The sequence below is a fragment of the Pongo pygmaeus genome, chromosome 15 (assembly GCF_028885625.2).
Source record: "Pongo pygmaeus isolate AG05252 chromosome 15, NHGRI_mPonPyg2-v2.0_pri, whole genome shotgun sequence".
Classification (NCBI taxonomy): Eukaryota; Metazoa; Chordata; class Mammalia; order Primates; family Hominidae; genus Pongo; species Pongo pygmaeus.
The window spans coordinates 49,594,666-49,622,157 of record NC_072388.2 but is presented as its reverse complement, the minus strand read 5'-3'; the positions used below and the strand labels follow the sequence as shown (position 1 = coordinate 49,622,157).

General features: G+C 42.4%; 1 protein-coding gene across 2 annotated transcripts in view; it reads left to right on the top strand.

Moving 5' to 3' along the window:
* The first annotated feature begins 2,898 nt into the window (after positions 1-2,898).
* The window catches only part of PYGL (glycogen phosphorylase L), a 47,867-nt gene continuing 23,273 nt past the window's right edge, over positions 2,899-27,492 (top strand). Inside the window, exons 1-5 of one of the 2 annotated variants that reach the window (XM_063651220.1) lie at positions 2,899-3,415; positions 4,750-4,884; positions 15,818-15,919; positions 18,472-18,550; positions 21,897-22,000. In XM_063651220.1, coding sequence (XP_063507290.1) covers positions 3,173-3,415; positions 4,750-4,884; positions 15,818-15,919; positions 18,472-18,550; positions 21,897-22,000 — 663 coding nt within the window. In that variant the 5' untranslated portion in view covers positions 2,899-3,172. The remainder of the gene's footprint in view (positions 3,416-4,749; positions 4,885-15,817; positions 15,920-18,471; positions 18,551-21,896; positions 22,001-27,492) is intronic. The other variant, XM_054447660.2, reaches the window with a different exon arrangement.

The window sequence follows — 27,492 nt, the reverse complement described above, 5'->3', positions numbered from 1 at the left end:
TCTCTCTGGCTAGCACTCCCTATTTTTCCCTCCCACAAGCATTTACCCCAATAAAAAATCTTAACATGTTTAATCCTGCTTTAGCTTCTGCTTCTCTGAAGACCCCAACTAACACACTACTTTCTCATGTTTTTTTGTATTTCCAACAGTGGGAAACTTACACTTGTCCTATGAGTTCTGGACTGTTTGTTCAGCTATTTACAAACGCCATTTCGTTATAGCAGCCATGGGGAAGCAGTGGATGAGAAGCAGGAATAATATAGGCCATTGTGAGTAAGGCTGCTATAAACACGTGAGCCACTGAAATCTGATACTTTTTCAGGGATCCACAGTTTCTGGTTCTTTCTGGTCAAGAGAGGCTAAAGGAAAGGTTTTTAAAGATATTAATTTTCTTAGTCAAGTACCTTAACCTCTCAAGGCCTCAGTGTCCTAGACTAGCACAGAACAAGCAGATGAAACAAAGTTTATATCAGAATGTCAACTGAAAAAGTATCATTTACCATAAATGGAAGATAATTGTATTAAATACTAGTTAGATGCTAAAACTTCAAGAACTTTTAGAGTCTGGACCTGCCTTCTGTTAAAAATATAGATTAAAAAATGCTAACATGTTAACACAAAAGACTTTCCAGAAAGACTTAAAGAAAAGTGAAAGGGGAATAACTGTTTTGCAATGTAATTTATTGTCGTTTAAGACTGGGTCTATGGAGCACCCTAAATCACCTGGTTCCATCATGTTCTTTTTAACATGGAGATGGATGGTTTTTCCCCATACTCTATATATTGAGCATTCTATAGTTCATGATTTTTCTGCATAGATAATTGTTCAAGTCGGGGGTGCAGGCTCACCAACTGGATAGTGAATCAAGAAAATAGTGTGTTCATTATTAGTTCATCATTACCCTGAGTTTCCAACAAGAATTTAGTACAGGAAAGTAGACAGCGGAGCTGGGAGCCATCTATTTGAAACTGCCTTAAGCAAAACTAAGAAACCGAGTAAGCTTGCTTTTGGTGTCTTTCATCCCTTCTTGTGTGCCCCCTAGTTATTCACTCCCCGGTGCCCAGACATTATGATGTCTTCTGCTCAGAGACCTTTTTGGGAGGAAGACCTACTCAGACCTGGTATTCCCTCATCCCAGGCTCTACCCTATTTTTTCATCCAGCTGTTAAAGCTGAGTGACTAATTTCACACTTGTGTACGAATGACTCATAACTGGCTTAATGCTGTGACCATCTTGGGGCTATTCAAAGCTGATAAACCCTTTAAGTTATATAATAATCAAAGAACCTTATCTTTCTGCTTTATTTCAAATTTTACCCCACAGGCCTTACTTATTTTTAAGATCAATGATTTTGATGGGCCCCCCTTCCCACTCTTAATTCAGGGTATTTCTGGCCCCATCCAGATCCAAACTCTAATGCTCATCTCTTCTATAAATACTGTCCTTTGCAGGTCATTGGTATTGCAAGAGTTGCATAAGGCCCAATTCAGTCTCTGCCCCAAAGGCTCAAGTCCAAACTTCAGAATCTGGGAGGACAAGGATTCAGGAAATTTTGTCAGACCTATGAGCTTTGAACTTTCACTTTTATGGTGAGGGTCACATTTGGTCTGAATCAATTAATCCATTACCCTCCCCCCCCCCCCACCACCACCACCATGTGTGAATTCAAAATAATCAACTTTGGTTTATTATAAAAAGCAAAATATATTAATATAAGTATACTAAGATTTTTCTAGAAAACTTGGCCGGCGCGGTGGCTCACACCTGTAATCCCAGCACTTTGGGAGACCGAGGAGGGCGGATCACAAGGTCAGGAGATCGAGACCATCCTGGCTAACACGGTGAAACCGCGTCTCTACTAAAAATACAAAAAATTAGCCGGGCGAGGTGACGGGCGCCTGTAGTCCCAGCTACTCTGGAGGCTGAGGCAGGAGAATGGCGTGAACCCGGGAGGCAGAGTTTGCAGTGAGCCAAGATCGCGCCACTGCACGCCAGCCTGGGCAACAGAGTGAGACTCCGTCTCAAAAAAAAAAAAAAAAGAAAAGAAAAGAAAAGAAAAAGGAAAAAGAAAACTTAATTCTGGCAATGGACTGTTTCTAAAATAATATATTAATACTACTTAATGAGGAAGAAAAAACCTCTGACATCCTAAAATGCCAAGTGTTTGCCTTTGCCAAGGTTTAAGCACACATAAACACGCATATTCAAATACCACCCAAACTGGAGGTGCAAAGATCAGCCTGTACAGCACAGTAACACAGACTGGGTTGTTTTTTGTAAAGAAGGTAACTAGTCCAGTGAGTAATCCCTTCATTTTCCACACACATACCCTTCTGTTTTCTCCCCCTCCTACCCCCACACCCTCCACTGCAGTTAAAACGTAATTCGAACAAGAAGCCTAAGGTAAAAGCCCCTGCCGCATAATGAGCCTAGAGCTTCACCTCACCTACTCTGATCCTTAGTAACCCACCTCTAAGGATGAGCGACAGGGTGCTACGGGCAGGGCGAAATTTGGTCCAGGAGTTAAGAAACCGCAACCCTGGAGTCCTCAAAAAAATGAATGAAAACAACAGAGGCGCCCTGAGGATCCAAGCTGGGGCGGTGCCAAGGGCTGGCAAGGGAGGTTGGGACAACAGAAGTTAAACGTGCGGTCCTTCCAGATCCCGGCGCTTATGGCGGAAGCCACTCCAGGTGAGAAATCCAGCAGTCATAATGGCATAACAAATAAACATCGGCAAAACGGCAGTCTGCCAACGACGTGCTTCCCTACACAGACGTCCTCCTGTCTCCACACTCTAGAGAGGAGAGGCGGGACAAATGCTGCCTCCGCAGATTTTGGAAATCCGGAAGGGAGCCTCCGAGCCCAGGTCCCGGGCTGGCAGGGGTCTCGCCGGCACTTGGACCTCGGCCCCCACCCCCGAGCCCACCGCGGCCCCAGAGCCCCGGGAGGAGCCGGGCACTTCCTCGGCCCTCCGGCCTGGGGCAGGGGCCGGGACGCGGTGGGAGTGCAGCGGGGGCGGCACCGCCCGAGGGGGCGGGCCCCAAACTTTCGTGCGCATTGAAAGCTGCTGGCCCAGCGGGGCGGACTCCACCCCTGCCCGGCAGCCCAGCGCCTCCGGCCTCACATCCAGCTCTCTGCGCAGCCCGCCGCGCAGCCCGCCGCCCCAGCCATGGCGAAGCCCCTGACTGACCAGGAGAAGCGGCGGCAGATCAGCATCCGCGGCATCGTGGGCGTGGAGAACGTGGCAGAGCTGAAGAAGAGCTTCAACCGGCACCTGCACTTCACGCTGGTCAAGGACCGCAACGTGGCCACCACCCGCGACTACTACTTCGCGCTGGCGCACACGGTGCGCGACCACCTGGTGGGGCGCTGGATCCGCACGCAGCAGCACTACTACGACAAGTGCCCCAAGGTAACCCGGAGAGGGCGGGCGGGCCGGGGTCCAGCCCGGAGTCGGAGTCTCTGGCCGCGGCCGGACGGGGACGAGGTGGAGAACCCCTCAGAGTGGTCCCTTGCACCCCGTCCTTGCCCCGAAGTCCAGAGGAGACGTGTCTAGGCTGTGGGCGGGCAGCCTGGAGGACAGATTCGGCCTCCCCACCGACGCCGCACTCATGTCCCCGAGGTGCCACCCGCCAGTGTCCCGCCCAAACCACTGTGCCGTCCGCCCCTGGAAACCGCCAGGTGGGCAGAAGCCCAGGCCCCTCTCGCCTGTCCACTTCACAAACTTTTTTGGAACTTTGACTCAGCATTTAATCAAGAGGTGACGGGGGCCTCTTGTCCTGTATGCCTGACACTGTTCTCTGCCCTGGACACTCAGCCCTAAACAAAAGGGACAAAAATCTTGCCTTGCTGGAGCTTGGTATTTTGGGAGGGGAGACAAATGCCGAGCTGGGAAAAGGTCTTAAGTCTCAGGCCTCTCGGAGTGGCTAAGTGTGGTGCAGACGAGGGGCAGGGTCCTGCTCCAAGCGTAGAGCTCCGCCCACCCATTCTCCTGAGTCGGGTGTGTAGCTCCTGGAATTCCATGAGTCCTGCGCAAACAAGGCCCAGGGCCAGGCAATGCCCTGAACTCATACTCCCCGAAGACACACACTCCCCCCACCCTTAGCCCCTCCACCCCCGAGGCCTGCCCCAAGAGCTGCTGAGGAAGGCTGGTCAGGAACCACCTCCATCCACGGCGTGGGGGCGGGAGCAGAGACCTCCTTAGGGTGATTTTGGACCTACAGAGGGACAATATCTCTGCCTGACAGTTTGCGAAGAGGGCGAGAGGCAGTGGGGAAGGACTGGGGAGGACATGGCAGGGAGAGGGATTGTGTGCAGGCTGGAGTGAGGGCAGGTGTGAGTCTATTGGGAGAGGAAACTGGAGAAGCCAGTTGGAGACATATTGGAAAGAATAAAAGCTTGGGATACATCCCAGGGGCAGTGGGAATTATATATAAACATTTATTAGAACTTTTTAATTATGTAAAGGTGTGAAGAAAAAAAAGTGGTCTATAATCCCAGTGCCCAAGAAACCCCGTAGGAATTTTTAAGAAAGGAAATGAATGTCAATTCTCATAGTAAGAAATTGCAACTGTAACAGCTTTCAAATGGAAAGTAACTCTTCTTCACCCAAAGACCTAGGCCTCCACCAAGGTAGCAACTGCTAAAATGTATCCTTAAAAATTTAAATGCACCTTAGAAAACACTTTATGTATACATATATTTACTGTTTTGTTGTTTTGTTTTGTTTTGTTTTGTTTGAGACAGAGTCTCACTCTCGCCCAGGCTGGAGTGCAGTGGCGCCATCTTGGCTCACTGCATCCTTTGCCTCCAGGGTTGAAGCGATTCTCCTGCCTCAGCCTCTCGAGTAGCTGGGACTACAGGCCCCTACCACCACACCTGGCTAAGTTTGTATTTTTAGTAGAGACAAGGTTTCACCATGTTGGCCAGGCTGCTCTCAAACTCCTGGCCTCAAATGATCCTCCCTCCTTGGCCTCCCAAAGTGCTGGGATTACAGGTGTGAGCCACCACACCCGGCCACTATCTTTTAAAAATTTATTTACACAAAGGGAATGCTACTAAGTACACCATACTGTGCCTCTCATTAAAAATTATTTTTAACAATTTTAAGCGGAAGGGTGGGACACTGAGCATATATTAGAAACACACACTCACGCCTCTGTAGCATTTAGCATCACAGAACACCAGAGAGTCTTGTATGTTTTTCCTTCAGTAGCTTATGCTGTGCTTTATGGTTTTCTTGGTTCTCTGGCCAGTTTCTTCACTGGGCTCTCCTTTTCTGCGTGAGTGCAGGTATAAGCCTGGAATTCCGACGTGTATAAACCAGCTATTCTGATAGCGATACACTGGGGATACAACAATGAACATGTTTCATTCCACACGTGTTCATCAAATATCTACTCCATCAAAGTCGTCTGTCTAAACAGGATGGTTCCTGCCCTCATAAAGTAGAGCCAGTAGGTGTTCCAAGCTCCTCTCCCACCTTCCTTGCTCTCTAATAACTGTGCAGATGAATCCCAAATATGGATCCCTAGTCTGAATTCCTTTTCTAACTCTATGTGTACATTTCTGAGTGTTTAGCGAACAAACCTAGATATCTTCCTATTTCCTCATACTCAGCACGTTAAAAACTCAAACCATTATTTCTCCCAATCCTGCCCCATCTTCTGTGTTTTGTTTTGTCTTGAGACGGAGTCTTGCTCTGTCACCCAGGTTGGAGTGCAATGGTGCAATCTTGGCTCACTGCAACCTCTGCCTCTTGGGTTCAGGCAATCTTCCTGCCTCAGTCTCCCAAGTAGCTGGGATTACAGGTGCATGCCACCATGCCCAGCTACTTTTTGTATTTTTAGTAGAGGCAGGATTCCACCATGTTGGACAGGCTGGTCTCAAACTCCTGATCTGGTGATCCACCCACCTCGGCCTCCCAAAGTGCTGGGATTACAGGCATGAGCCACCACGCCTGGCCTCTGTGTTTTTTATTTTCATGCCGTTGTCATCTTGACAATCCAGACACAAACCAACTGTTTGCCAATTTCTATTGATTTCTATAGGTTCCTTTGAATGACCTGCTCTCCTCCATTCTCTCTTCCTGCCTTGGTGAGGCTCTAGCTACCCATTTGTTGCAGCTGACTTCTACATGGTTATTTTGTTTTCCAGAAGTGGTAAAACTGGCAGCCTGAGGCTGAATAAGGATAGCATGTCTGCTATGCTTTGTTTTGTTGGCCAAGACATTTTTCAGGAGTTTAATTTTTAGCTCCTGTGGGCAGGACTTGCACACTCCATTTCTTAGCCCAGTACTCTTCTTTGTTTTATGTGACCTCAATTATACATGTGTTTTCTCTGCCTAGCTCCTGAAGGCATTTGAGTATATGATCCCATCTCATTCTGTGCATTGTAGTCTGCTCAAGCTTCCTAAAGCAACACATCTTGCCTCTGCTCAGTTATCATTGGCTCCTCTTGCCTGCCATAGTCCTTAAGCAAGTGTTCAAAAGCCCTTCTCAGTCCAGGTGGGCCTGTTCTTCCCTTGTTATCTTCCATTACCCTCTGTACCCACCTTGCTCTCCCAATAAACCAATCCCCACTGCTGGGCCCCCGATTCACTTGCAGTGTCCTTCCTACCACATTTCTATGCTCAACTCTTGCCTGTCCTGCAAGTCTCAGGTTTATTGACAGGTGTTCCAGAGGTCTTCCCAGAAGTACCCAGGCCTCTGACTAATGCTGGGGATAAAAATAAAACACACATTTTAAAAATATTTGTTATATCTTCTTTATTTTATTTTATAAGCCTTTTGAAAATGTCCACTTTTTACATAAAATATTAGTAATCATAGTACTTGCATGTAATTTATAAAGTATATTGGAGATGCTCATATATTTTACTATCAGGCGTATGTAACAAATATTTAGAGACCATTAAGTAAGAGGATGGCCAAGATCTATTTTTTGAGGTCTTATATATTCCCAAATATAAGGAGAGATTACCTCTAAAAAGTTATTTGTGAGAAAACAGGGAATCACCTTACATTCCTGTCCTTATAAAGTCTGTCATGCAAGGCAGTATTTTCTCATTTACTTTACTTTGAGCAACCACATATTTCTCAAGAGAGACTTTGAAATATTTTTAAGAAGACTTAAGTTCGTGCTAATGTGGAATCATTAAAAAGGAGGCACATTTAATACAGATGTAGTCATTATTCCTAGGGGTATAACCTCACAATTGCAAGCGTGGAATATATACTATATAAACAAGCTTTTTGTAGATTACTTAAAAGAAAAAGGCAAAACATCATGGTTATAGACATAATGAAAATACACACGGAAGGATTTTTTTAAACTGGGTAATACTATGCAAATGGGTATTTGTGGCTTAAGATACTATTTCCTGTGACAGCAGTCATCACGTACTAGAGCACCAGCCATTGCCTATGTCTGCTCCAGAGAAGGTACTTTTATCCAGTCATTCAAAGTTACCTAATAGCTGGTGAGGGTTCTAGTAACAGCATTATAGACATTCAAACAACTTGGATGAAAACGAAGATGATGTGTTCTGGAAAGCAGTGTTAGGTGGCCCATTAGGTCATGGATGTTGACCATTTGTTGTGAAATTTAGAACTCAATCGTTCATAAAAGGAAAATGGGAAAGCATGAAATTTCCAAGTTGATGTTTTCAAATAATATTTTGTTTTAAATATTTATGTGTAACTAGTATGTTAAATATGATAATAGGCCTTTATTATACTGAATTCTATTCACAATTTTTTTTTGATTGGCCAAATTATTATTTTTTCTTTTTTTACTTCTTATCTTATGGAAATGGGGCAATCCCTAAAATTTGAGGTAACTATATTCGTGCATTTACAGATTTTTGCCGTTTTGTTTTGTGTCTAGTAGAGAAGAGAGGATAAATGATATGGAGAATAAGATATTGTAAAAGGGGGCAATGAAGTTACTCACTGGTGCTATTTTATTTTTTTAATTAGGCAACTGTGCTTGTATATAAAGAAGGTTTTCAACAGGTCTGACCTTTGTACCTCTCACCTTCAACTCTGATGATATTTGCCTGACTTTTACCATGTCAAAGGCAAATAATGTCTAAGTCAATAGAGAAATTTCCAATTTCAATAAGAACAAACACCAATAAACCTTAGGTAGTCTTCTTGTTCATAAGGAACTTGCCAGTAAATAGACTTTATAGAAAAATTTGATTCTAAAATTAATTGTAGGCTGGGCGCTTGGCTCACGCCTGTAATCCCAGCACTTTGGGAGGCCAAGGCAGGCGGATCACCTGAGGTCAGGAGTTCAAGACCAGGCTGGCCAACATGGCAAAACCTTGTTTCTACTAAAAATACAAAAATTAGCTGGGCATGGTGGCAGGCGCCTGTAGTCTCAGCTACTCAGGAGGCTGAGGGAGAATTGCTTGAACCAGGAGACAGAGGTTGCAGTGAGCCGAGATTGCACCACTGCACTCCAGCCTGGCCGACAGAGGGAGACTCTGTCTCAATCAATCCATCCATCAGTAAATAAATAAATAAATAAATAAATAAATAAACAAACAAATCTGTAAAATTTCTTACAGTAATCAGCCAAGGAGGAATATTTTCTAGCCATGGGGTGTGTGGGAGTTAATCTTTGTGTTTCTTGGATAACTTGAGATAGTCATAGCCAACCCACCTTACTGGCACCCACCAAGGTGCCCTATAAATATTTTATTAATGAATGGTGAGCTATGGCCGTCTGACTTCTGTTTGTCCAAAACCTATGCTTTGTTCATGAGGCTCATGATCAGGAGAGGGAAAAAACGCAAAACATTGAATCTACTTAGTTAGATGAGTTTGCTTTTTTTCTCCCTGGGGGTAAAAGATACTGAATTACTTTGCCAAAAATAGTGCTTTGCCAAAACCTGTTGTCAGTAACACTTTTATTTAGTCCTTCATACATCTCTATAGGAGTGTTAGCGGAAAGGAGTCGCCATCCCAGACCCCAAGAGAGGGTTCTTGGATCTCACACAAGAATTTGAGGCAAATCCATAGAGTAAAGTGAAAGCAAGTTTATTAAGAAAGTAAAGGGGAGAGGAGCCAAGATGGCCGAATAGGAACAGCTCCGGTCTACAGCTCCCAGCGCGAGCGACGCAGAAGACGGGTGACTTCTGCATTTCCATCTGAGGTACCGTGTTCATCTCACTAGGGAGTGCCAGACAGTGGGCGCAGGTCAGTGGGTGAGTGCACCGTGCGCCAGCCGAAGCAGGGGCGAGGCATTGCCTCACTCGGGAAGCGCAAGGGGTCAGGGAGTTCCCCTTCCAGGGGTGACAGACGGCACCTGGAAAAAAGGGCCACTCCCACCCGAATACTGTGCTTTTCCGACGGGCTTAGGAAACGGTGCCCCAGGAGAGTATAGCCCGCACCTGGCTCAGAGGGTCCTACGCCCACGGAGTCTCGCTGATTGCTAGCACAGCAGTCTGAGATCAAACAGCAAGTCGGCAGCGAGGCTGGGGGAGGGGCGCCCGCCATTGCCCAGGCTCGCTTAGGTAAACAAAGCAGCCTGGAAGCTTGAACTGGGTGGAGCCCACCACAGCTCAAGGAGGCCTGCCTGCCTCTGTAGGCTCCACCTCTGGGGGCAGGACACAGACAAACAAAAAGACAGCAGTAACCTCTGCAGACTTAAATGTCCCTGTCTGACAGCTGTGAGGAGAGCAGTGGTTCTCCCAGCACGCAGCTGGAGATCTGAGAACGGGCTGACTGCCTCCTCAAGTGGGTCCCTGACCCCTGACCCCCGAGCAGCCTAACTGGGAGGCACCCCCCAGCAGGGGCAGACTGACACCTCACACGGCCGGCCAGGTACTCCAACAGACCTGCAGCTGAGGGTCCTGTCTGTTAGAAGGAAAACTAACAGAAAGGACATCCACACCAAAAACCCATCTGTACATCACCATCATCAAAGACCAAAAGTAGTTAAAACCACAAAGATGGGGAAAAAACAGAGCAGAAAAACTGGAAACTCTAAAAACCAGAGTACCTCTCCTCCTCCAAAGGAACGCAGTTCCTCACCAGCAACAGAACAAAGCTGGACAGAGAATGACTTTGACGAGCTGAGAGAAGAAGGCTTCAGACGATCAAATTACTCTGAGCTACGGGAGGATATTCAAACCAAAGGCAAAGAAGTTGAAAACTTTGAAAAAAATTTAGAAGAATGTATAACTAGAATAACCAATACAGAGAAGTGCTTAAAGGAGCTGATGGAGCTGAAAACCAAGGCTCGAGAACTACGTGAAGAATGCAGAAGCCTCAGGAGCCGATGCGATCAAATGGAAGAAAGGGTATCAGCCCTGGAAGATGAAATGAATGAAATGAAGCGAGAAGGGAAGTTTAGAGAAAAAAGAATAAAAAGAAATGAGCAAAGCCTCCAAGAAATGTGGGACTATGTGAAAAGACCAAATCTACGTCTGATTGGTGTACCTGAAAGTGACGGGGAGAGTGGAAACAAGTTGGAAAACACTCTGCAGGATATTATCCAGGAGAACTTCCCCAATCTAGCAAGGCAGGCCAATATTCAGATTCAGGAAATACAGAGAACGCCACAAAGATACTCCTCGAGAAGAGCAACTCCAAGACACATAATTGTCAGATTCACCAAAGTTGAAATGAAGGAAAAAATGTTAAGGGCAGCCAGAGAGAAAGGTCGGGTTACCATCAAAGGGAAGCCCATCAGACTAACAGCGGATCTCTCGGCAGAAACCCTACAAGCCAGAAGAGAGTGGGGGCCAATATTCAACATTCTTAAAGAAAAGAATTTTCAACCCAGAATTTCATATCCTGCCAAACTAAGCTTCATAAGTGAAGGAGAAATAAAATACTTTACAGACAAGCAAATGCTGAGAGATTTTGTCACCACCAGGCCTGCCCTAAAAGAGCTCCTGAAGGAAGCGCTAAACATGGAAAGGCACAACCGGTACCAGCCACTGCAAAATCATACCGAAATGTAAAGAACATCGAGACTAGGAAGAGACTGCATCAACTAACGAGCAAAATATCCAGCTAACATCATAATGACAGGATCAGATTCACACATAACAATATTAACTTTAAATGTAAATGGACTAAATGCTCCAATTAAAAGACACAGACTGGCAAACTGGATAAAGACTCAAGACCCATCAGTGTGCTGTATTCAGGAAACCCATCTCACGTGCAGAGACACACATAGGCTCAAAATAAAAGGATGGAGGAAGATCTACCAAGCAAATGGAAAACAAAAAAAGGCAGGGGTTGCAATCCTAGTCTCTGATAAAACAGACTTTAAACCAACAAAGATCAAAAGAGACAAAGAAGGCCATTACATAATGGTAAAGGGATTAATTCAACAAGAAGAGCTAACTATCCTAAATATATATGCACCCAATACAGGAGCACCCAGATTCATAAAGCAAGTCCTGAGTGACCTACAAAGAGACTTAGACTCCCACACATTAATAATGGGAGACTTTAACACCCCACTATCAACATTAGACAGATCAACGAGACAGAAAGTCAACAAGGATACCCAGGAATTGAACTCAGCTCTGCACCAAGCGGACCTAATAGACATCTACAGAACTCTCCACCCCAAATCAACAGAATATACATTTTTTTCAGCACCACACCACACCTATTCCAAAATTGACCATATACTTGGAAGTAAAGCTCTCCTCAATAAATGTAAAAGAACAGAAATTGTAACAAACTGTCTCTCAGATCACAGTGCAATCAAGCTAGAACTCAGGATTAAGAATCTCACTCAAAACCGCTCAACTACGTGGAAACTGAACAACCTGCTCCTGAATGACTACTGGGTACATAACGAAATGAAGGCAGAAATAAAGATGTTCTTTGAAACCAACGAGAACCAAGACACAACATACCAGAATCTCTGGGATGCATTCAAAGCAGTGTGTAGAGGGAAATTTATAGCACTAAATGCCCACAAGAGAAAGCAGGAAAGATCCAAAATTGACACCCTAACATCACAATTAAAAGAACTAGAAAAGCAAGAGCAAACACATTCAAAAGCTAGCAGAAGGGAAGAAATAACTAAAATCAGAGCAGAACTGAAGGAAATAGAGACACAAAAAACCCTTCAAAAAATAAATGAATCCAGGAGCTGGTTTTTTGAAAGGATCAACAAAATTGATAGACCGCTAGCAAGATTAATAAAGAAAAAAAGAGAGAAGAATCAAATAGATGCAATAAAAAATGATAAAGGGGATATCACCACCGATCCCACAGAAATACAAACTACCATCAGAGAATATTACAAACACCTCTATGCAAATAAACTAGAAAATCTAGAAGAAATGGATAAATTCCTCAACACATACACCCTCCCAAGACTAAACCAGGAAGAAGTTGAATCTCTGAATAGACCAATAACAGGAGCTGAAATTGTGGCAATAATCAATAGCTTACCAACCAAAAAAAGTCCAGGTCCAGATGGATTCACAGCCGAATTCTACCAGAGGTACAAGGAGGAGCTGGTACCATTCCTTCTGAAACTATTCCAATCAATAGAAAAAGAGGGAATCCTCCCTAACTCATTTTATGAGGCCAGCATCATCCTGATACCAAAGCCTGGCAGAGACACAACAAAAAAAGAGAATTTTAGACCAATATCCTTGATGAACATTGATGCAAAAATCCTCAATAAAATACTGGCAAACAGAATCCAGCAGCACATCAAAAAGCTTATCCACCATGATCAAGTGGGCTTCATCCCTGGGATGCAAGGCTGGTTCAATATACGCAAATCAATAAATGTAATCCAGCATATAAACAGAACCAAAGACAAAAACCACATGATTATCTCAATAGATGCAGAAAAGGCCTTTGACAAAATTCAACAACCCTTCATGCTAAAAACTCTCAATAAATTAGGAATTGATGGGACGTATCTCAAAATAATAAGAGCTATTTATGACAAACCCACAGCCAATATCATACTGAATGGGCAAAAACTGGAAGCATTCCCTTTGAAAACTGGCACAAGACAGGGATGTCCTCTCTCACCACTTCTATTCAACATAGTGTTGGAAGTTCTGGCCAGGGCAATTAGGCAGGAGAAGGAAATAAAGGGTATTCAATTAGGAAAAGAGGAAGTCAAATTGTCCCTGTTTGCAGATGACATGATAGTATATCTAGAAAACCCCATTGTCTCAGCCCAAAATCTCCTTAAGCTGATAAGCAACTTCAGCAAAGTCTCAGGATACAAAATCAATGTGCAAAAATCACAAGCATTCTTATACACCAATAACAGACAAACAGAGAGCCAAACCATCAGTGAACTCCCATTCACAATTGCTTCAAAGAGAATAAAATACCTAGGAATCCAACTTACAAGGGATGTGAAGGACCTCTTCAAGGAGAACTACAAACCACTGCTCAAGGAAATAAAAGAGGACACAAACAAATGGAAGAACATTCCATGCTCATGGGTAGGAAGAATCAATATCATGAAAATGGCCATCCTTCCCAAGGTAATTTACAGATTCAATGCCATCCCCATCAAGCTACCAATGACTTTCTTCACAGAATTGGAAAAAACTACTTTAAAGTTCATATGGAACCAAAAAAGAGCCCGCATCACCAAGTCAATCCTAAGCCAAAAGAACAAAGCTGGAGGCATCACACTACCTGACTTCAAACTATACTACAAGGCTACAGTAACCAAAACAGCATGGTACTGGTACCAAAACAGAGATATAGATCAATGGAACAGAACAGAGCCGTCAGAAATAATGCCACATATCTACAAGTATTTGATCTTTGACAAACCTGACAAAAACAAGAAATGGGGAAAGGATTCCCTATTTAATAAATGGTGCTGGGAAAACTGGCTAGCCATATGCAGAAAGCTGAAACTGGATCCCTTCCTTACACCTTATACAAAAATCAATTCAAGATGGATTAAAGACTTAAATGTTAGACCTAAAACCATAAAAACCCTAGAAGAAAACCTAGGCATTACCATTCAGGACATAGGCATGGGCAAGGACTTCATGTCTAAAACACCAAAAGCAATGGCAACAAAAGCCAAAATTGACAAATGGGATCTAATTAAACTAAAGAGCTTCTGCACAGCAAAAGAAACTACCATCAGAGTGAACAGGCAACCTACAAAATGGGAGAAAATTTTCGCAACCTACTCATCTGACAAAGGGCTAATATCCAGAATCTACAATGAACTCCAACAAATTTACAAGAAAAAAACAAACAACCCCATCAAAAAGTGGGCGAAGGACATGAACAGACACTTCTCAAAAGAAGACATTTATGCAGCCAAAAAACACATGAAAAAATGCTCACCATCACTGGCCATCAGAGAAATGCAAATCAAAACCACAATGAGATACCATCTCACACCAGTTAGAATGGCAATCATTAAAAAGTCAGGAAACAACAGGTGCTGGAGAGGATGTGGAGAAATAGGAACACTTTTACACTGTTGGTGGGACTGTAAACTAATTCAACCCTTGTGGAAGTCAGTGTGGCGATTCCTCAGGGATCTAGAACTAGAAATTCCATTCGACCCAGCCATCCCATTACTGGGTATATACCCAAAGGACTATAAATCATGCTGCTATAAAGACACATGCACACGTATGTTTACTGCGGCATTATTCACAATAGCAAAGACTTGGAACCAACCCAAATGTCCAACAATGATAGACTGGATTAAGAAAATGTGGCACATATACACCATGGAATACTATGCAGCCATAAAAAATGATGAGTTCACGTCCTTTGTAGGGACATGGATGAAATTGGAAATCATCATTCTCAGTAAACTATCGCAAGAACAAAAAACCAAACACCGCATATTCTCACTCATAGGTGGGAATTGAACAATGAGAACACATGGACACAGGAAGGGGAACATCACACTCTGGGGACTGTTGTGGGGTGGGGGGAGGGGGGAGGGATAGCACTGGGAGATATACCTAATGCTAGATGACGAGTTGGTGGGTGCAGCGCACCAGCATGGCACATGTATACATATGTAACTTACCTGCACATTGCGCACATGTACCATAAAACCTAAAGTTTAATAATAATAAATAATAATAAAAGAAGAAAAAAAAAAAAAAAAAAAAAAAAAGAAAGTAAAGGGGCTGGGCGCAGTGGCTCGCTCTTCTAATCCCAGCACTTTGGGAGGCCGAGGTGGGCGGATCACCTGAGGTCAGGAGTTTGAGACCAGCCTGACCAACATGGAGAAACCCCATCTCTACTAAAAATAGAAAAATTAGCTGGGTGTGGTGGCGCATGCCTGTAGTCCCAGCTCCTCAGGAGGCTGAGGCAGGACAATCTCTTGAACCCAGGAGGTGGAGGTTGCAGTGAGCTGATATTGGACCATTGCACTTCAGCCTGGTGACAGAGCAAGACTTTGTCTTTAAAAAAAAAGAAAAGAAAAGAAAAGATTTTGAAATATTTTTAAATATCTTAAGTCCACACTAATTTGGAATTATTAAAAAGGAGGCAAAGAAAACCTCTTATCAGCAAGGTTTTTGTGACCTGCATCTTGTGCGGACCTCCTATTTCATCCTTTGACTTAGAATGCAAAACCTTCTGAGAATGCAGCCCAGTAGGTCTCAGCCTTATTTTACCCAGCTCCTATTGAAGATGGAGTCGCTTTGGTTCAAATACCTCTGACAGGAGTCTCATTTGAACCTGTGGTGACATAGTCCTGCCTATTTGTTTCTTATTGGTGACCTAACACATGAATTTGTGTTTTTATGTTAAGTAAGGTTGATCTCTTAGGGGAAACATTATCTCTCTTTTCTTTATTTCAGAGGGTTTATTACCTCTCTCTGGAATTTTACATGGGCCGAACATTACAGAACACCATGATCAACCTCGGTCTGCAAAATGCCTGTGATGAGGCCATTTACCAGGTACATTGTTCCTAGATTTCTCTCATCCTGTCTCTTTAAATTTCATGTGCACTTCAGGAAACTTGGGGACATTGCACAAAAAAATAAAGTAAAATAAGAGTGAAAAATCGCCTCTATAGATGTGGCTATTACAAACTTTTAGAAATATGCATCACTGGTAATCTCTCATTTAAGAGGAACCAGAAAAAGTTAGAGAACTCGTTATGACTCGAGAATTTTCTTTTGCAATCAAAGTCTTTGACAGCATTCCTCACAAATTACATTTCAGAAATTAGTGTCTGAACAAGCCTTTTGAAAGTACTTGAGTCTTCTGCTATCAGAATCACAAGCTTTACTTTGGGCTTCTATCTCATTTTTAAGAAATGATCAAACTTTGTTATTCATGTATCAAGGCAATTTGTGAAAATGATCAGCTTTAAAAATTCTGTTGTCATACTTTCTCTGTTGCTTAATGAGATGTAAAATACACTTCCTCCTTAAAAGAGGAGCTTGAAGTCTTAACCCTAATGTGCTAAGTTGTTTTCATGAATATATTTAACTTTTTCTTTCCTGAGCTTCAGGCACCTTCATACCCAAAACAGGTAGCCCTTAAACTTTTTGATGTGGTTGAAAGGAGAAATGTGTATTTGCAAAGACAAATTCTAAATGAGAGACTGTTCAAACTTTTCCTTTCCTTTGCCATGGGATTGTCCCCTCATGTGTCCTTCGCTCAAGAACAAATACATCTACAACCAGGTCATACCTAACTCACATACATGTGGGTTAGGTGGAGTATTTCCTGTGAAAGAACCCCTGCAGGTCCTCTCCATGTCCCTTCCCTCTCCTTCCCCTAATATCAGCTGAAAATAATATCCCTCCCTTGGAGTAGCCTATAGCCAGGCAGGGTGACGTGATCCATGTCTACTTGCTCAAAATTTATATCATACTTTTTTTTTTTTTTTTTTTTTTGAGACGGAGTCTCATTCTGTTACACAGGCTGGAGTGCAGTGGCACGATCTCGGCTCCCTGCAACCTCCACCTCCCAGCCTCAGCCTCCTGAGTAGCTGGGATTACAGGCATGCACCACCTTGTCCAGCTCATTTCTGTATTTTTACTAGAGATGGGGTTTCGCCATTTTGGCCAAGCTGGTCTCGAACTCCAGACCTCAGGTGATCCACCCGCCTTGGCCTCCCAATATGCTGGAATTACAAGTGTGAGTCACCATGCCGGCCTATATCACACTTTAGACTTACGTTTTTAGAATTTAAAAATTCTGAGTGTTAGCACCGGCAGTTGGCTTACACAAGGAACCTAGTAAGCTCTAATCTGCAAAGAGCAAATTTGAAAGGCCCTTTAACACTGAACAGAAGCATAACCAAGGTTGAACTCATAAGATATAGTTGTCAAGACCTGTGTGACAGGTAGGAATCCAAACAGGTGGCTCCATGGAAACTGGGGCACAACTTCAAGCACTGGTGCATCTTCCACATGTCTTCAAATGTGCAAATTATTTTTCCATTTAAAAAAAATACCCAGTTTCATGGGTTGCCTAACTTCAGATAAGAACCCAGTTGTTTCACAATAGGCCACCTTCAGCCATGCCTGGGCTAGATTAGCATCTAGTCATCACGGAACAAGTCATTTGCCTGACCAACAATTCTTTCATTGTAAAATGAGCAATCCAATGTGATCTCCAGGGCTGCAGAGCTCTGTCACGAGTGCCCAGTGGTACTGTGGACTCTGCTGTGTGATCCCCAGCACTTTGGGGCAGGGAGCTGGCTGGCAATCAGTCCCATCCGTGCCCAAGTTCACAGATGCTATTTGGCTTCCCACAGCTTCTTATCCACCCCAGGGAAAAGTAAAGGATTTTACCCCATCCAGCTGGATTGCAGGACTGCAGTTTCCCTGCCTGCTGTCAGGACCCAGGTCTCCGGGGCAGTGACTCACTAACTGGTTTTGAGTTAACAACTTTTGACCCTACTGAGTAAATATGCTGTGGTCATGAAAAGATGAACTTTAGTCCATTCTGGAACGTCTGACCTGAGACCTTTTGGTCATTTTCAAAATCCCTCAGTCCAATTAATATCAGCTTGGTAGTGGACTGTTTCTGAGGTTTTAACCCTACTGTACACACACACACAATTTTTTTTTAATGATAATAGCTAACGTTTATTGAGGGATATCTGCCCAAGAATAGTTCTAAATGCTTTGTTTGTATAATCTCATGTAATTCACGGCAATCATCAATAAGGTAGGTACTGTTAGCCTCCACTTTTTTAAATAGGAAAATTGAGGCATAGAGTTCGTAGCTTGCCCAGGGTCATATAGGAAGTAACAGAGTCAATAATGGACTTTTAGAGCTCACACTCTTCTCCATGCTGCAGCTGCACCATCTCATACAGTTTGCCTCTGCAGTCAGTATCTGATGCCAGAACAAGCTGCAAGGGAGCTGACGCTAGATTAGGTACACAGGTAAACCTGAATACCTTTAACCAGAGCTGTAGGAAATGGCTGTCCCTCTGAATGGCCTGAATTTGTATCTGCTTCCAATATTGTTTTCCCTTCATTACCAGCTTGGATTGGATATAGAAGAGTTAGAAGAAATTGAAGAAGATGCTGGACTTGGCAATGGTGGTCTTGGGAGACTTGCTGGTAAGTGACATCGTGAATGTATTATATTGTCTGGCCAAGTGAAGACATCTCAGATGCCATGCATGACCATGCTTGGAAGAACCAGGCAGGCTTCCTAGAAGAAGTGCAAGGTATGACCTGGTTGTAGATGTATTTGTTCTTGAGTTTGCACTTTGGTTTGATCAATTCTAGACAAATAGTAGAGATGGGAACTTGAACAAAAGAGACACTGCTTAAAACTCAGTTAACCAGATCCTTCCTGTGCACTTAAGGGTATGTTAAATGTTAGCACACTAAAAAATTTATTATGCTAGCACCCCCTTTGATCACTACCCCAGTTCTGCGCTCCTCCCTATAGGGGGTCATAGGGAACAGTTTAGTATTTAAAATTCCAGACTTTTTTCTGCATATTCATTCACATTACATACATATGTACACACACACACACGTATATATATACACACACATACACACACATGTAAATCTCTGGAATATATATCTTCCAGACCTTTTTTCTACATATTTACACACACACATACACACACACACACATATATATATTCACAGAAAATATTTAATTTTTAAAAAAATAAATGGTATCACACTGTATGGCTTTAATACAATGTGATTTCTTTTTTAATTTGGAGATCTATCCAGGAAAGTACGTCTAGGTCAAAAATAGTGCCTTTACTTCACTGTTATTTGTTCAAAGCTTCTCAATTCACATCCTTGTGTGGCATGATCTAAGTTAAGTTGCTGTTGTTTTATTTTATTTTATTTTTTCAGTGGTAGACTCCAGGTCAGAGGCATGACCCCAGTTGGTCAACCGTTGTCTTGCCTTGTGCACTTGACTTCTTGATTGACTAGTGGGCAATGATACACTAATATTATTGGTATGGTTTTGTTAATAATGTCCTTTTTGTGTGTGGATACAATTTGAGTTCTTTGCTTTTTTCAGGGAATAATTTTTCAGCAAATATATACGAAAGCACTAAAAATATAATACCAGCTCCATTAATTTAGAAAATACACATCTCTATAACCAAGTAATTCCACTTGATATCTACCCTAAAGAGGCACACACATAAGAAGACATGTGGGGAAAATAATTGTTACAGTGTAGTTTATAAAAGTGCTACACTGATTGTCGAAGAACAAAATTGACCTAGATGTACTTTCCTAGATAGATCTCCAAATTAAAAGAGAAATCAAATTGCATTAAAGCCATACAGTGTGATACCATTTATGTTTTTTAAAAATTAAATATTTTCTGTGAATATATATATGTGTGTGTGTGTGTGTGTGTGTGTGTGTAAATATATAGGAAAAAGGTCTGGAAGATATATATTCCAGACATATATGTGTGCATGTGTGTATATGTGTGTGTGTGTATATGTGTGTGTGTATATGTGTGTGTATATATATGTGTGTGTGTACATATGTATATAATATGAATATGTAGAAAAAAAGGTCTGGAATTTTAAATACTAAACTGTTCCCTATGACCCCCTGTAGGAGTGCGGAACTAGGGTAGCGATCAAAGGGGGCACTGGCATAATAAATTTTTTTGTCTGTAACTTTTAATATTTTTAAGGAAGATGCATTAATGTATTATCTGTGAAATTTAAATTTAATAATAAAAATGTACTACCACACATGTATCAGATTGTATTCTATGAAAAATAATTATCTCCTCTCTTTTAGAAATTGTTCAAAAATCTTCTGATTTTGCATACACTCAAGTTACTAGAAAGCCATCTGCATCTGTTTCATTTTTTTCATCCTTATACATTAGTCACAGTGTGCTTTAACATTGCCATTCATAATGAACAAAACAAAATAAAACAATGCCTGTGGGATACTTGCCACCTTCCTGTGAAGTTAATTATCAGACAATTTAGTAGGCTTTCTGTGGGGCTGCAGGAAGGCCAGCAGCGCTGATGGAATGCACATCTAAGAATAAGAACCAGCCTGCCTACCTTTTATGTGAAGCCCGAGCCCTCCGTCTTTGTTGGCTAGGTTAACTCTGTGTCCGACATTCATGACATCCCTCCTTGAGTTGATTGATGAAGTCGGAGTGAAGAGGCTGATGAAGCTGAGAATTCTCATTAGATGATCTCATCTAAGTTGGGACCCCCTGTAAGGATAATCTGATCAGGACTCAGGAAAAGCCGAAGAACCACAGCTCAAAGAGAACAGGAATGGGAGCAAAACCAGGCCATATGTGAGCACAGGGACTGGCGATGTAAGAAAAACTTGAAAGCCTAGGCCACTTGTGTTTGTGGATCTCTGTTTTAAGGGCTGTACCACTAACCTCATTCAGTCCCTTTCTGTTTGATCTACAGCTTTTAATATTCTTGTCAGTTTTAATTCCTACTGTACACTTCCTCACTCTCTGTATATTTCTCAGCTTAAATTCCTGGGAGGGACAATCTGATTAGTGTAACGCCTTAGTTTTCACCCAGCCACAAGACAGATCCTTACCCAGCCTGTTGGTTAACTGTTCTGGATCAGATGCCCTGTCATTAAATAACAGAAAACCTAGCAAAAATGCTTCAGTCAACAAGGACATGTGTTATCACATAACAAGAACTCCAGAGGTTAGGCCATTATAGCAGGACTCCAGGTCTGTGGTCCTTTTGTCTTTCCCCTCGTGGAAAAAAAGATAGTGGCAGCAAGGAAAATCGTTCCCAGAATTCTCCTATACCCAACAGACTTTCTAGCACCTCTCATCTGATTGAATGTCATTGTATGCCCATGGAGAAGGAAATACAATTGCTATGACTGGCTTAGCAGATTAGACCAATCGAGCAAGATTCACTTCCTGGTTCAGCCTCCCTGAAGCATGTGATCACCTAATATCTGAACAACAATGGAATTCCAAACAGAGCTGGCCACAGAATATCTTGTCAGTCAGTTGCTGGAAGGGAATGGGACACATATAAGTTATACTCTCCTGGGACTGTCTTTTCCAGTGGGGTGAGTCTTAGGGGAGGATAGAGACAGCTTCCCTTAGAAAAGGCAGTGTGGGGACAATAATCGATATTATCTCATGCAGGTTGGCTTCCTTATCTGTTCTCAAACAAAATGTACACAATAGTTATTTCTAGATGGTGAGGTCATAGATGACATTTTCTTCTTTATACATTTTTGCATTTTCTAACTTTTCTGTAGTATTAATTTTATAATTAGAAATGAGTTATTTTTAAAAATCAATACCCATTGTGCAGTAGTATCTGTGGTTTAGAATACAAATGTGGTTCTTCATATAGCAATGTTTTGTGGCTGCCGTGTGTTTTAGGGAAAGACTGGAAATTTTGACTCAGCTTAATGACTCTATCTTTTGCCTGTGCTCTGCTGAATGTAGCCTGCTTCTTGGATTCCATGGCAACCCTGGGACTTGCAGCCTATGGATATGGCATTCGGTATGAATATGGGATTTTCAATCAGAAGATCCGAGATGGATGGCAGGTGTGTGAGCCATCTTTTTAAATTTTATCATTAAGGTACTTCTCTTTCATGGTGCTCCGGATGCTTTATAATATATGGACTTTTAACATAGAGCTGTACTCATTTCTCTGGCATTTGGTTGGTATCAGTGAGTTCTATCTATCTATCTTCCCGCTTCAGAATGTATGTTCCCCAAGAACAGAGAGTCTTCCAGTATCACTCATCACCAGATCCATTGCACTGAGGGCAGTGGCTGACGCACAGGGTGCTCTGAAAATATTTATCACTGACTGCCTGAATGTGGAGCACCTACAATGTGTGATGTTCCATTCTCTGCAGCAGTCATAATGGAGGAGCACATCTTTGACTCATGATCTCAGCCCAGAACCCTTGATGATAGGAAGCACCTTGCCATTTTGTAGGTGAGAACACTGAGTCTCTGAGGAAGTAAAGTTACCTCAGATCACACTGCTGGCCAATACATGCCTGTATCCCCAGATTCCCAGGACCACATTCAGTATTCTCTTCTACACTCAGAGTCTTGCCTTCTTTAATATGCCATGGTTACAAGATACAAACCAAGTGTCCTGATTTTTTTATAAGATGAAATCAGACAGTGTTGTTAACTGTTATAGCAAATAAATCTGGCACGCATTTAATATGTATAATTACACTGCCCCTTAGAAATTTGTACAAATCTATCCAAATGACACTACTTATACTTTATATAATCAAACCAGATTGTTAGGTACTTATTTTTTTTTTATCTCTGGTAACTTGAGTCTACAGTCGCCCTAGTGTGGACAGTTTTTGCTAATACTAAGTGTGATTTAGGCTTTCTCTCTCCCTATTTTTGTCTCATACATACACCATTGACAGAAATATATATCTTCAGTTTCCAAAAACCCTGGGCTCTCTGAGCCTTTCCCACACTTATGAGATGAGTCCAACAAGAGAACACTCAGGGACTGGATGCAGAGACCTAGGCTGTGCCAGGAGAAAGGAAAATGACCCGATGAGAATGAGTTTAGTGTCACCACTGCCCTTTTTCCCCTCCCTCAGTATTTGGATTCTTTGTGAACCAAAAAAGGGAGGAACTAAAAAATTTGGTTTGATGAGAGAATGTGCCAAGGAAAAAGACTCAGGAGAATATTAGGGATACAGTGGAAGACAAACTTCCACATTTTGCTAAGGACCAGTGCTGTTTATCTTTAGCTACCCCCAAATAAATAAAAGCTGAGAGGCAGCATCTTGTAGAAGAGAAGCCTGGGTCCTAATTTCTCATTTGAGACCTAATGTCAACTTAGGAGACCTCATTACTTTTATGAGGTATGCTGCCTCAATTAGGTTACCAAACTTCCCTGAACCTCAGTTTTCTCAATGGCAAAATGGAGATACAAACTCTACAGAATTGTTATAAAAACATGTAAAATATCTGGCACACAATAAAATGCTAATATTAGTAAGCACACAGTAAAATGCTAATTTTGCCTAAGAAAAGGAGGACGCTTTAATAAATTGTGCTATTCTATAATAAAATATGAGTGAAGCCATTCATATTATATTTTTGATTAATTTTAACAAAAGAGGAAATCATTGTATTAGCTATAAGTAGAGGATATAGAGTTATAAGGGTAATATAACCTCAGCTATCCAGAGAAGGCCAGAAAGATAAAGGAAAAGTGCTAGAAAAAAATACATCAAAGCTTCAACAGAAGTTATCTCTGGAAGATGGGCAACTTTTACTGTCTTCTATGTACTCTTCTACATACCTCATTTTCTGTAAGAAATATATATACTATCTTCTATTTACTCTTCTACATGTTTTAGATTCCATAAGTAATGTGTATTTTGTAATCATTAAAAGTTATAAAAATGAAATAAGTTGTTCCTCTCCCCAGTGGAGTAACCTAGAGCTCCATGTTGAGAGCCTAGTTTAGCAGGCATGTCCAGGACAACCAACCCTTTGACACAACCTAACCAAACAACACATGGTATCTAATTTTAGCCTTTGAAAAGGATACCGTGTGCTACTCACTATACTCCAGAATTTCCAAGGATCTCATTTCTTATCTCTTAACTACTGTCAGATGGAAGATTTAAAAGAAACTCAGAAAACAAATCTCAATTTTTTTTTTGTCTCAGGTATGTTTTCCCCTTACATTTTATGAAGGGTCACTATTATCACACCTACCTTTGCTCTTTTTAAATGATCTTTATTCCAGGAAACTATCTCTTTCTCTCCTATCAGACCAAGAAAGCATGTATTCCAGTGTTCTTTAAAAAGAAAAATAAAGAAACACCAAATAGGTTTTGCTCATTCAAAATATTGCAAAGCTGGCCAGGTGCAGTGGCTCACGCCTGTAATCTCAGCACTTTGGGAGGCCGAGGTGGGTGGATCATTTGAGGTCAGGAGTTCGAGACCAGCCTAGCCAACATGGTGAAACCCCCGTCTCTACTAAAAATACAAAAATTAGCCAGGAGATAGTGGCGCGTGCCTGTAATCCCAGCTACTTGGGGGCTGAGGAAGGGGAATCGCTTAAGCCTGGGAGGCGGAGTTTGCAATGAGCTGAGATAGTGCCACTGCACTCCAATCTGGGCGAGTGAGTGAGACCCTGTCTCAAAAATAAAATAAAATAAAATAAAAGATAAAATGAAATAAATTCCAAAGCTAACCTTATCAACCATCATCACTTCTTTCATTATGACTTGAAATTGAATCAGAAGCGTATATAATTTTACTTACCACCTCCATTGTTTACTGGGATGGGATTTTAACTGTCAAACATAAAATATATCATACCATAAAAAAGAAATTATTTCCATAAAAAGCAAAAAGCATCTGTCAAGAAAGCAGCAGGCCTCTTCAGAGTATAGTCATGCCCCCACTCACACGTAACACTGTTCTTACAAAGGCAGATTTGGAGAAGGCTGATGAAAACTCCACATGCTAGGAAGATTTTTAAAGGTTGTTGGGCTTTTAATTTTTGAGTCTCTTCAAGGAAGATTTGCAGGCGTGGAGTGTTCATCGTGAACCCCCTGAGGAAAATAATTGTATTGCTAAAATTCTGTATTTACCATCTCCTCTCATGGGGAGTGCGGTAACAGTCCTCTATGAAAATAGCTGGCCCCGAGGAGGAAGTGGGGAGAAAGACAATTGCAACAACCTCACAGAAGTTTCACAATCACACCAAAGCCCTGGGTGGAAAGGCGCTCACAGTATGTATCTCAGAGCTGGATCCAAGTGGCTTCCGCAACCCTTCTCTTGCCTCTTAGAACCCACACCAAGTTCGAGATAGCCAGTCATGCACGATTCATATTACCCAGCAAGCTTCTAATTATCATTGTGGAATTCTTGGTGTGCCACAGAAACATTCATCAGTTATTTATAACATCAGAAAACCAAGTTCGTGGGCTCTCCTGATGACTGTTCACTGGTTCTTTGCGGGCTCTGTATCCCACAGGTGAAGAGAAGAGCATTTCTTAGAATTCAGTCGACAGAGTCCCCTGGGCTGACTTCTCCATCCCTGCTGACTGGGACAGATTCCATTGAGTCATTCCTCTAAAGAAATGCCTAGTCCGGCTGCCACCTGCACCCAGGTTGGCTCTTTTACCCCACAGATCCGCGTTTGCTTTCCTCAGCCCCGTGCAGCCTCTGGGATGAAATAGCTCTGACAGCTCACTTGGATGTAGATGAAAGTTCTCCCACCTTGGCCCCCCACCCCTACCTCTTCATATGATTAGCATGTTAGTGCATTTGGGGATCACTGGCTACATGGAAACCTAAATATCAATTTGTCAATTCATTGGAAGAAAGCAAGGTAGAGAGAAGGTTTATCACCATTTTGCAGCTTCTGTAGATTTAGTGGAGGCAGCAAGGGATAGTTCTCTCCTTCTCAGATCTACTCAGTTCAACTTGTTGTTATGAAACACTTGTTTCTCAATCTACCTTAAAAACACGCCTTATAAAATTGATAGAATTATTCACCGATTCTTTACTGAATCAGCGAGAGATTCACAATAAAGAACAGCAAGCAAATAAACCCTCCTACAAGTTGTTAGCCCCATGAAGCTAAAACCAATCATTACTTGGCAGGAAAAAAATTCAACCAACATTTGATGGCATCAAGAATGTCATGTAAGAGTGTACCCTCAAAAGAGCAAATGTGGCTTATCATGGCGGCTCACGCCTGTAATCCCAGCACTTTGGGAGGCCGAGGCAGGCAGATCACTTGAGGTCAGGAGTTCAAGATCAGCCTGGTCAACATGGTGAAACCCCGTCTCTACTAAAAATCCAAAAATTAGTTGTGTGTGGTGGCGGGCACCTGTTATCCCAGGTACTTGGGAGGCTGAGGCAGGAGAATCACTTGAATCTGGGAGGCAGATGTTGCAGTGAGCCAAGATTGTGCCACTGGACTCCAGCCTGGGCGACAGAGCAAAACTTTGTCTCAAAGAAAATGAAAATAAAAAGAGTAAATGCAACAACCTCTGACTTCCACAGGAGTCAGGGACTGAGCCCACAGGAGGAAGTTCAGAGCCCATCCTCTCTTATCTGAGCATTTCAGGCTTCTTGGGGGCAGGACAGTATATCATCCTGCTGCATTTCTCAGCAAAAAAATGTCATCAGTTCTCCCATGGTCATGAGTTTTCAAAGAAAAACTGTTTCTGCCTCATCGTCTTCCTATTTCATACAATACCTTCAGATGGGTTTTACAACAGCCCTGCATGCTGAAACGAGGCAAACAGGCCTATGGTTCTTTCCTGTTACAGGAAGCAGTGTTCACATTGCTCAGTATTTTAAAACCCAAAATTGGCCCTTGCCTAAGTGCAGCATAAAGTATTTTGTAAGTCAAGATGTTTTGATCCTCTGTTGATGTCATCATTTTATTTATTATAGCATTTCTAGTTATGAACCTAAGTTAATGGACTTTTCTTTTTTTTTTTTTTTTGAGACAGAGTCTCACTGTCTTCCAGGCTGGAGTGCAGTGGCACAATCTCTGCTCTCTGCAACCTCTGCCTCCCGGGTTCAAGTGATTCTCTTGCCTCAGTCTCCTGAGTAGCTGGGATTACAGGCGCCTGCCACCATGCCTGGCTAATTTTTGCATTTTTAGTAGAGACGGGGTTTCACCATGTTGGCCAGGCTGATCTCGAACTCCTGACCTCATGTTCAGCCCACCTCGGCCTCCCAAAGTGCTGGGATTACAGGCGTTGCCACCACGCCTGGCCAAGTTAATGGACTCTTTAACAAGCTCCTTGTCAACTGGCAAACTTCAACTGTTTCTTTATTAAAATTTTATTTTATTTTATTTTACTTTATTTTTTGAGATGGAGTCTTGCTCTGTCACCCAGGGTGGAGTGCAGTGGCATGATCACAGCTCACTGTAGCCCTGACCTCCCGGGCTCAAGCAATCCTCCCACCTCAGCTTCCTGAGTAGCTGGGACTACAGGTGCACACCACCACACTTGGCTAATTTTTAAATTTTTTTTAGAGATAGGTTCTCACTATGTTGCCC